Here is a 10,000-nt window from a genome sequence, read left to right on the forward strand (position 1 = left end):
TTCTTCAAATCCTGACCCGATTTCAGACCAAAAAATGTAATTTTCCACACCCGTTTTCAGACTATACCTCTAAAATCCATACCCGTTTTCAGACCTGGCTTTTAGGCAGAAATTATGTTTTCTTTACATAGATTAGAGCGCAAACAAAAAAATTATTCAAATCCATTTTGAATTCGCACATTTCTCTTTCTTTCCTTACTTATTTGGAATTGAAAAAATAAATACGTTCATACACTCCGTAGCTCCCTCAAAAACCATACCCTATTCCAGACCAAAATGGGTAAAGTGTATCTCCGTTTTCAGACCAAAACAGCTCAAAAACCCTACCCGATGGGGCGGAACATTCCTATATGGCTTATTTAAAGGAAGACCCTCCCCCCCACCCCGATCTCTTTAATAAAAGCCTGTGTGTTTTCTGCACCATTGAGATGAATAGCCAGTTTTGCATCGGCATGTCTCATTGTTTAAACTAACCATGCAGCACCGTTAATGCACTTCATACGACAAACCACGGATCATAATGGTGTTTAAACTTTGCTCGATGGAGGACACCTAAAACCTTGCATGCCCTCGACGAAAAAAAGGGTCACAAAGGAACGCTATAAGTTTGTGTAAAACAATCTGAGGGCAAGGGTTTTATGAGGTGGCATCTCAGTATTTTTCTACACACATAAACACAAATATTTCAATATCAAAGAGATATATTAAAAATCGTATGAATGCGAATACATTTTCTGATTTATGGGCAAAATCATTCTGTTACAAGAGCCTCAGGGTGGCTTGTACAATTTGGGAACGTGGAAAAAATCACGAGCGAACGTTCTGAGTGTTTACTGTTAAGAATGTAGCATGATAAATAACTAATTCAATGATAAGCTTCTTATCTGAAAGATAAGTTTGCTTTTCCAGCACGGAATCACAAATGTGAGCCCTCTAATTGGTTACTAACCATAGCAAAACTCCGCCGGTCTTTATATGAACTATATCCCCGTATTTACTGGGACCACGAGAGAGTTAGGGATTTTTCCTTTCGTGAGACCTTTCAATATATTTTGAGAGTGGGTTATCTTATCTCCAAAGTTGACGTTCCTCGGAATTAAACACTAATTTTTTAAATGACCACTTTTGACTCTCAGCAATTATTAAACTTCCTATCTATGTATCATGTGTTTACATGTTTGAATATGGGAGTTGTCCTTCGTTTACAATTAGGGAGACTTATAAGGCCTCTAAATTTTATTCTCAAGGATCTAATGACTAAATTACTTGAAAAATAACCTTGGTTTTTACTGAAGATTTTTCTAGAAATTGTCATTAGTCGTTAACCTGTTCCAGACTGAACTATTTAAAAACCTTTGCAAAAGATTCTTAGCCCTAGAATTAATGACTTGTCAGCAAGTAATTGGAACCTACTTATTACAATAAAGAAAAACATATTATTCTGTATAAGCAAGCGAGTAAAAGAGAGAGCTCCTAAGTAGAAATAGTTGGAAAGAGAAGAAGGTAAGATCAGAAGAACATAACAGATCAGAAGATTAAAGAAAGTCCAAACTATAAGATGAACAAAGAAGAACAGAAAAACTCAGAAAGAAGTTAAGTCGATTTTAGCTTTGTGCAAAAGTAACTGTAGTAACTTCCAAATAAGATTAAAAGACCATTGTTAAGCTCAATCTTTGACTGTGCTGGCTCTCCTGAATGTTGTCACTCCCGTAACACTGGCGGATAGACTTCACGCTTTCGTTACACTGGTGCCCAAGTTAGTCATTCTTCAGGACACGCCGATTTTTCCTGCGGAAGAGTTTGGTATGATCCTGCCCCTCTTTAATATCTTTGCAAGACTTGCTGTTCAATCCCTTCCAGATGCCAAAAGTTTTTACATGTTTTGATCAACCCTTTTGAATGTTACGAACTCGTAGTAAAGTCATTATTGCTCTCTCTAGCCACTATAACGACTGTTAGAAGGCGCGGAAAGGAGAAGACCTTTGGGTGCATCCCTCGGGACATGCCACCTTCCCCAAGCGACTGTGGACTTTTGAATAAAGAACACGTCAACAGCAAACACTTAAATGACCTTTAACAATTGAGTCTTGAGCCATTACTCTACTTACGCGTTTGGCGAAATTTAATCATGTAAAAGCCTAAACTTTTTGTTTAGCTTAATTTAACTTGTGTGTTATGTCATGCGTGCGTTGGAATTGAATTCTAACAAGAGCCATAATGAGACCTGTCCCATTATGACATTTGATTCTAACATGTCTTATAATATATATAAAGAAGTGCTACGTTTCGGCTGGGGCACCCTTTAATACAGAATGATTACTTTAAAAATACATTGGAAAATTTTAAAACACGCGTGGACGCATAGAAAGGAACGCCCCACACACAGCATAGGCCGGTGACAGGCTTAGCTATAATAATCCCAAAAAATCGCCCAAAACTTCTATCCGGATAATCTGCCAAAATGTTTTTAAAAGATTTCAAAAAGGCTCTAAAAATGTTACGTTTTTTTGTTCTAAAAATCTCAAGACTTTGCCGAAAACCAAAATATTTTAAAAAATCCTCATAACTTAAACAAGATGCCTACATAAAACTTATTATATCGTGTCACTAGCGTTTTTTTTCGGTACCTGATGGCAACATAATTGTAAGATACACGATTAAATGGCAAAACCCTTGTACTTGACACCACGAGGGCTAATGCATGACTCTGGTCACTCTTTTATACTATTTATAGCGTTATAAGCGCATATGCTTTTGACTTCTTAAAAGCGGCAGCAAAAACATTATCCATTATCCAGTATTCCAATCACTAAAGCTTTTCTACCCTTTTTAAAGCGATTTTTTTAAGTTTTAAATTCATCTAAATGTTCTTGAGACTTTCTAAAAATCTAAAAAAAATCCGATTTCTGTTGCTAAGCCGGCCTACTCCAACAAAAATGTGGTATTTACAAATAATTGTTAGTAATTACAATCAAAGGTAATTGAACTATGCATTTTGAGGTACGACTACTCTAAGACTGGGCCTGAATTGTTATATATCTCTGCTCGTCTGTGCCCGTCACAAAAAAAAAAAAATAAAACGAGACAAAAAGGGTATTTACTTGTGGTAATATTAATTGACAGTTTATCATTTTGACCGTGTATTTAGCCGTCTTTCTCGCCACTGGAAAAAGATCTAAAAAAATTGGGTTTTTTTTGTTAAATTGTAACGTCATACTGAGGGCGACTTGAGCCATCGGTTTGAATGTGTTTCAGCCATAGCAAGCCATCTAGAGTGTATCATCATCTTCGCTTATAATTACCCGTCACAAGTTGAGCTTTGACCACATTTCGGATAAGATACTTATTAAAGAGATTCAGAGTCACGACAAACTCAAGTTGAGAATTTCTCAAAATAGAAAAAAAGCACATCACGTAAAAACAGCTCATAACAATTCTTATGCGACTTATGGATGAAAAGGAAGTGAGACTACTTATTTATTTATTTTTTTTATTTTTATTTTTTTGTAGAAGCAATGAATACTAAAAGACACTGGGTTAAGGGAAAATTTGATCACGTGGTACAAATTTACGTCTGCCGTTTGGCGTCAACGTGACTTTAAATCTCTCTATTACAGATTACAAATCCGGGTAAAACTTTTTTGAATTTATTCTCAGTTAGGTGAATAATATTCCTTGTGTATAACGTTGATCAAGTTTTATGGCACAAAGAAAAAAACCTTATTAAGAGAGTTAAACGCTCTTTGACCTCCCACTATGCAGAAAATTTTGAGAATCAAGCGAAGAGGAACTGACCCCAAATTTCGCGTCTCCCTATCGCTCGCGGAGGGCAGTCCAAATAAAAAGGGAGCTTGCTGACGAGCAAAAAATAATTAAGACTTAAGCAATAGAAAACGTTTTCCATGTTTGCATAGCCTGATATAAACACGAGAGGGGTTGGGAGAATTCGAGACAGTTATGCAAACGCCTCGAGTGTTTATATCAGGCTATGCAAACACAGGAAAAAAGTTTTCTATTGCTTTTATAAAATAACTTTCCCGAGAAAAAAACGCAAAACCGTTTTGTATGGTTCTGATTAAAAGAGAAATTCTTACCAGTCGCAAAATCTTGTCCACGACGTCTTGCACGCGTAATCAGTTCTTGTTTTGCAAAAAGATGCTTTGCAAAATACTGATTTTTCTCGCTTAAAATGTCAGCTTAAGCGAAGAAAAATTGACTCGCCTTCTTTGTAACGATTTTCCATGTTTCAGCCGACGAAGGAATGGGTAAATAAAGTAAAATTGTCGAGTTTAAAACTCGAAAACTTTTTCAAATTTGTGCTTGCGTGATTAGCGCGCGAAAAGCCAAACAACTTGACGCCACAACCATGTTTACATACTCTGATGCAAACACTCCTCTCGGCCAATCAGAGCGCGCGTACTATCTTAGTTATTTTATAATAAGGATTGGTGAACGGCAATAAATGTTTGATGTCACTCAATAAACTTGAAGTTAGTGTTTTGAGAGTCTCAACTTTATGATGGGATCCTGTTCTGTTCTGTTTTTATTATATTGTTATTATTGATTTATTATTTTTCTACAAATTCATTTACTTTTTTTATTCATTTAACTATAATCATGGACAAAATTCTTTGGACACTTTTGCGTTTCTGGTGCGTTTTCCAATTCACACAAGTCCAACCCCTCCCATAACCCCACAAACAATGTTGGACCCTTGTATCCAGAATTGTTTCCAAGTTTCAACTTTGAATAGAGTGGGGGGCGGGGGGAGGGAGAACTAAAAGAAAATTCTAAAAGGATGCACTGTTTTAAGAGGGAACAGAGAAATGACAGAAAAATATGAATACTGCAGTTCTGTCCCAAGGACTTTTGTCCAGGATTGTAGTACTTACACGGCTGAAGGCAAGCTTTTAAATGTGGCCTTTTTACAGGCCTGAAAACTACTTTAAAACATCCATAAGTGTAGATGAACGTGCTATCCGATAAAATTTAAACTAACCTAATGCCTATACCAGTATTCTAGACTTTCTACAAGTCCTCCGTTTTAGTTGGTTCGTCGGTAAGGAGGGAAAACGTGAATTGTGGACTGACTGACTCAACCTCGTTCCCAGGGGTCTCTCCTACAACCCTGGGAACGAGGTTGTAACTGACTTATTGTCCCATCAAAGGGAATCCGGAAAATTTTCGATCGTGCAATCCAGAATCCTGGACTTGGGAATTCGGAATGCAGCTCAAGGATTCCGGAATCCCGCTAACGATTGGAATCCGGAGTCCACGTTCCAGTGACAAAGAATCCGGAATCCAGAAGCTGGAATCCGTAATCTATAGCGCAAAATCCAGAATCCAAGGCTGTCTTAGATTTCCTTACATGGAGCGCGTAAGAAAATTATTGCGTCATTGTGGCGGGAAAATTCGTCGCGTGATCTGAGAACTGAACTTTGCACGACAGTCTAGAAACTGTATAGTCGTTCAGAGTTGTGGAGCTGATCGAGTGTGTGGATTGAGCATAGATCATCGAATTTTTACGACAATTGATGTCGATGAATTCTTTAAGTGTAGAACAGAGTACAGAGTTCTAAAATATGAACATGTGAAGAAATATACTCTCAATGGAGTGAAGAATTAAAGCTACATAGAACTGGTTCTGTCACACATAATTTGTGACAGAGCGAGGCTTACACTCTATGAACATTTAAGCCATCTACGGATAATATCCCCCATAACCATCATGCAGTAATAGTTCCCCTTTAATATTGTTTCCCCGAAGTGAAGACCATTTCATAATATACAGAATCAAGATCCCACATAAGATCAAAAGGAGAAGTCAACTTGTTTGCATGATTAAGCTCACACGTTTGTCCATTGGATTTGTAGTTGAAAGAAAAGCAGCTCACTGTATTCAAACACTTCAACGCGCACATCAGTTCACTATCCGCCAATAACGAAATGATGATACGTCCTTGTAAGGCTGAGTTCTCCCTCACTCGAAGAACGATTGCTTCGGGCTTTCTCGCTGCTGTAAAGAAAATGTAAAATCTACTGTTTATTTTGTTATTGATTTTTTCTAGTATACCAAAAGAGAGCCATGAGAGAAGTTTAGCAGATGATCGAGATGACATTACAAAAATTTCAATCGTGACTTACCAGAAAACAGACAAGTAAATCATATTCAAGCATTAACTTAACTTCCCCATGTGTATGTATATATCATGTGAAACTAATCGTTTGGAAGTGTGGACTCGATCCTGACGAAACCGCCCCCACCCCTACCTCTCCCCCCTACTGCTACCGTCTTTAACTAGTCAGATAGCAACTTTATAATACAACTGTTGTTCAGTTTGACTCTTAATGAAAAAAGACAGTATTCAGATCAACAGAGTCGTGGCATGCAGTCTAATTTTTTGATAAGATTCTTTCCAAGACTGAGTAAACGCGCTTGAAAAAAATTTACTAGGCAATAGATTCACGCTAGAAAGTCCGACTAATTGACTGATCAGTGACTAGCTATAGTAGACTAGTACGTCACTGATTGACTTCATGGCTTTTTAGAGAGTTTATTACTAACAGTAATTGACGTTTTTTCACCTTTGCAAATCATTTCAGTGATTTCATCAGAGCTCAGGTCCACCCTAGCCGCTGAACCTACTTGTGGAAACAGAAGGAATTGTTCTTTTGACGATGCGATTGTTTGTAAAACCTCTTCGTTGGTATTGGGTGAAGCTACTCCAATCGTTATGATTGCGATTTCCTCTTCCTTTACTCTCTGTGAAGACTCCACGGCTCGTTCGTGCTCTTAATAAAGAAAAAAGTGTGTGAGTTTAATTATCTGTAGAGATCAATGCGTGCAACTCCCATCCTGACTCTGTTGTAATCAAACCCAAAACACTATACAGACATCACTGATAGCAAGAAACTACAATTTTACCCCGCAACCTTGCTCGCTGCCCCACCCCCCCCCCCTCCCTCTCCCCCCCCAAAAAAGGGCTCGAATGTCTCTGTGCCCCCATGAACCCCCGGGTGCTTCCTTGGGCGCAAACTTACTCTGGTAGTCACCATCTGAGACCAACACAAGTACTCGTGTCACGTGACTTCGTCCACCCTTGGCGTTTGAGAACAAATCCCGAGCCTCGCCAAAGACTGCAGTCATGTTCGTTCCACCTCCGGGATGTGTTAAATGCTCTATGGTGTTATGGATAGCTGTGATTGTCTGTTTGTCCTTGAAAGAATGCAGCATATTTTCTTGTTGGGAAAACGATACAAGTGACACATGCGTCTCTAAAATGGAAGCAAAGAGCTGTATCTGTTTATTTGTTAATCCTCTCGTGATATCTGTATCATAGTCATGTTTTCTAAAAGCATAATGGTGAATTTTTTTTATTTATCCTTGAGAAAATTGGCTGGCCAATCGGCCTAATCTGTAGATCAATTTGATTCTTCAAAACCAGCTGGCCCTTACCAAATTTGAAAGTTATACCATCGCTCACTCAGACGTCAATGACTGTAACTGCTATACCAGCCTAGTCCCTAGGCATTCTCTTGCCTCGTTGTCCGCGCGAAGTCTGGGAAAAAGCGGGCGAGAGAACTGAAGTTCTCGGCGTGTATCTCTCGGTGACGTCACAGCTCACGGTAGAGTCCAGGGTTGTCCGAGCCGAGAATGCCTAGGGACTAGGCTGTTGCTATACCATCTTTGACGTCGCGAAGATAGCGGTGAGGCAGCCTAGCTTTTATTAGCATGAGTGCAGAACTGCAGAAAATGGTGTAGACTTAACGGTTGTTTACAATTTACAAAACCTTTCTGGAAAATCGTGTTGGAAAGTAAATGAAACGCGACTACTTTTGGTGTCGTTCCAGCGGAAAATTCCCGGGACGAGCGGAGCATTTGAAAAAAATAGTCAGGTTTTTACGAACGGCGGAATTTTCCAAACGGAAATTCGTGTTCCATTCAATTTCTTCAAAGCAACCTTTTTTCACAAGGTTCAGGCCTTCTCAGCCGTTTTTCGGTAAATGGTTTGGATTTGTACACATTGAAAACGCAATTCCGGGATGAAATTGATTAGTCCTGAATTTTGCTTACCATTTGCCCAAAGCGTGAACTGACCGGTTTGCTGATGTAAATAATTGTCAATCGACATCAAGGTTGTCAGGGTGGCCGAGCGGTCTAAGGCGCTGCGTTCAGGTCGCAGTCTACTCTTGTAGGCGTGGGTTCGAATCCCACTCTTGACAGCTTATCCTCTTTTTCTCCCAAGACATGATTTTTTTCTTTTGTTCGTGGGCCTCGGGGTCCAGGATCGGGTTGCAGAAAACATCTTAATGGAATCCGTTACTATCATTTTAAACACAAGCAAATGGTTATTGTTTCAGAAAAAAAAAACTAAGAGCCTTCTTATCTTAAGAAGGTTTGTATGCAACCCGGTCCAGGCCAACAGAACAATGAATTCCTCCGTGACGTTGTATCCAGTCTACAAAATACCGCCTCATAACTCTGCGAGTTTTTCGAGTTTTGCCGGCGAGATACGTTTTTCTCAATATAACTGAAGTTTGACTGAAAAATGTACCCCTTTCTGACGGAGCCTTCCCGTATAGGCCATGGAAAATATACTTAACCTCATTCTCTTTCCAAAGCTGTGCTCATTTTAGATCAGATTACTGAGGACGAGGTCGACAATAGTCAGTAACTTACAGGTAAAAGGTTGCTTACCAGTTGAAGAGATTAAGAAACGTGACGTGACCTTCTTCATCATCTCTTTTACATCCGCAATGTCTTGCCATGGAATGCTTCCTGACACGTCAATCATAAAGGCTATATCCATAACAACAGGGCATTCTAAGAGGTGAATATTCACACGAAGTGATCTCAACAGAATTTGCGCAAGTGCTACAATCATGGACCAAAGTCCTTGGGACAGTAAAGCAATATTCATTCTGGGTTCCCTCATAAAACAATGCATCCTTTTCGAAATTTCCTTGCAGTTCTATTCCCCCCCCCCCCCCCCCCCCCCCTTCACCCTATACGGATACATACAATGTTGGAACTCGGAAAAAAATTCTAGATACACTCGTCCAACATTGCTTGTGAGGTGAGGGAAGGGGTTGGTCCTGTGTGAACTGGAAAACGCCAAGAAATGCAAAAGGGTCCCAAGACTTTTGTCCATGATTGTAGGCTTATTTACTGGACGCCTAAGTTTTACCATATCACTCTGGTTGCCAGTGCGTGTACGCATTAGATTTAAAATTCTTCTTATTACCTTTAAAGGTAATAAAGGTTCTAGCTCTTAAATATCTTTCTGATTTAATAGCAGTTTTACCGTCGTCGAACTATGATCTACGCCGTAATAGCAACGTAATTCTATTAGCGCGAAGGACATTAAGAACGAAGAAAACAATGGGTGACGGCGCGTTCGAGATCGCAGCACCAGGCTAGTATTATAAAATAGCTTACCTTTGTCAGTTAAACAAGCAGGTACTATCGACAATTTTAAGAGTTTGCTTAATTATTATTGTAATGAAATTAAAAAAACACATAGCATACGTTTTTACTTATTTCCTTTTAACATTATGTAATTATATCATTGTAATGAATTAGCTATTTTTCATATAGGGTTTTTTGTTGTAAGATTGTAATGCGAATGAGATTATTTTCATATAATATCCGCACTATAAATAATAATAATTATTATAATTTTTCTTATTCCGGATTTTTCTTATTCCGCTTCAAAAAAAAGTGAAAAAAGGATTTAAAAATGTTGCTGATAATCACTGCAATTAAAGGCCGAACTCAAACATGATGCTGAAGGACAATATGAATAGCTATAGATTGACCTGAATATTGTTTTGTTATCTGAAGTTGGATGACACACAGACTTTTAGCGGACCAGGACCGTAGAGATGAGACTATAGAAAGGACAGGAATAAGATACTCTGCAAGCACAGGTTTCTCAGTTGCAGGGCTTTTAGCGTTTACGAAGTCGTCGTTCGCGTGTCGACTGTCGCGTAGTTGGGC

General features: G+C 38.9%; 1 protein-coding gene and 1 non-coding gene across 2 annotated transcripts in view; one reads left to right on the forward strand and one right to left on the reverse strand.

Annotated features, from left to right (window-relative positions):
* Positions 1-5,719: 5,719 nt before the first annotated feature.
* LOC140936346 (integrin alpha-1-like) overlaps positions 5,720-10,000 on the reverse strand; it is a 5,477-nt gene continuing 1,196 nt past the window's right edge. The window contains exons 3-6 of the mRNA XM_073385809.1: positions 8,699-8,824; positions 7,042-7,275; positions 6,586-6,792; positions 5,720-6,016 (exon numbers count right to left, since the gene is read on the reverse strand). Of these exons, the coding sequence (XP_073241910.1) occupies positions 5,748-6,016; positions 6,586-6,792; positions 7,042-7,275; positions 8,699-8,824 (836 nt within the window). The 3' untranslated portion in view covers positions 5,720-5,747. The remainder of the gene's footprint in view (positions 6,017-6,585; positions 6,793-7,041; positions 7,276-8,698; positions 8,825-10,000) is intronic.
* On the forward strand, positions 8,140-8,223 carry Trnal-cag (transfer RNA leucine (anticodon CAG)). The gene has a single exon. It is a non-coding gene; the product is annotated as a tRNA-Leu (tRNA).

This window comes from Porites lutea, chromosome 5 (assembly GCF_958299795.1).
Source record: "Porites lutea chromosome 5, jaPorLute2.1, whole genome shotgun sequence".
Classification (NCBI taxonomy): Eukaryota; Metazoa; Cnidaria; class Anthozoa; order Scleractinia; family Poritidae; genus Porites; species Porites lutea.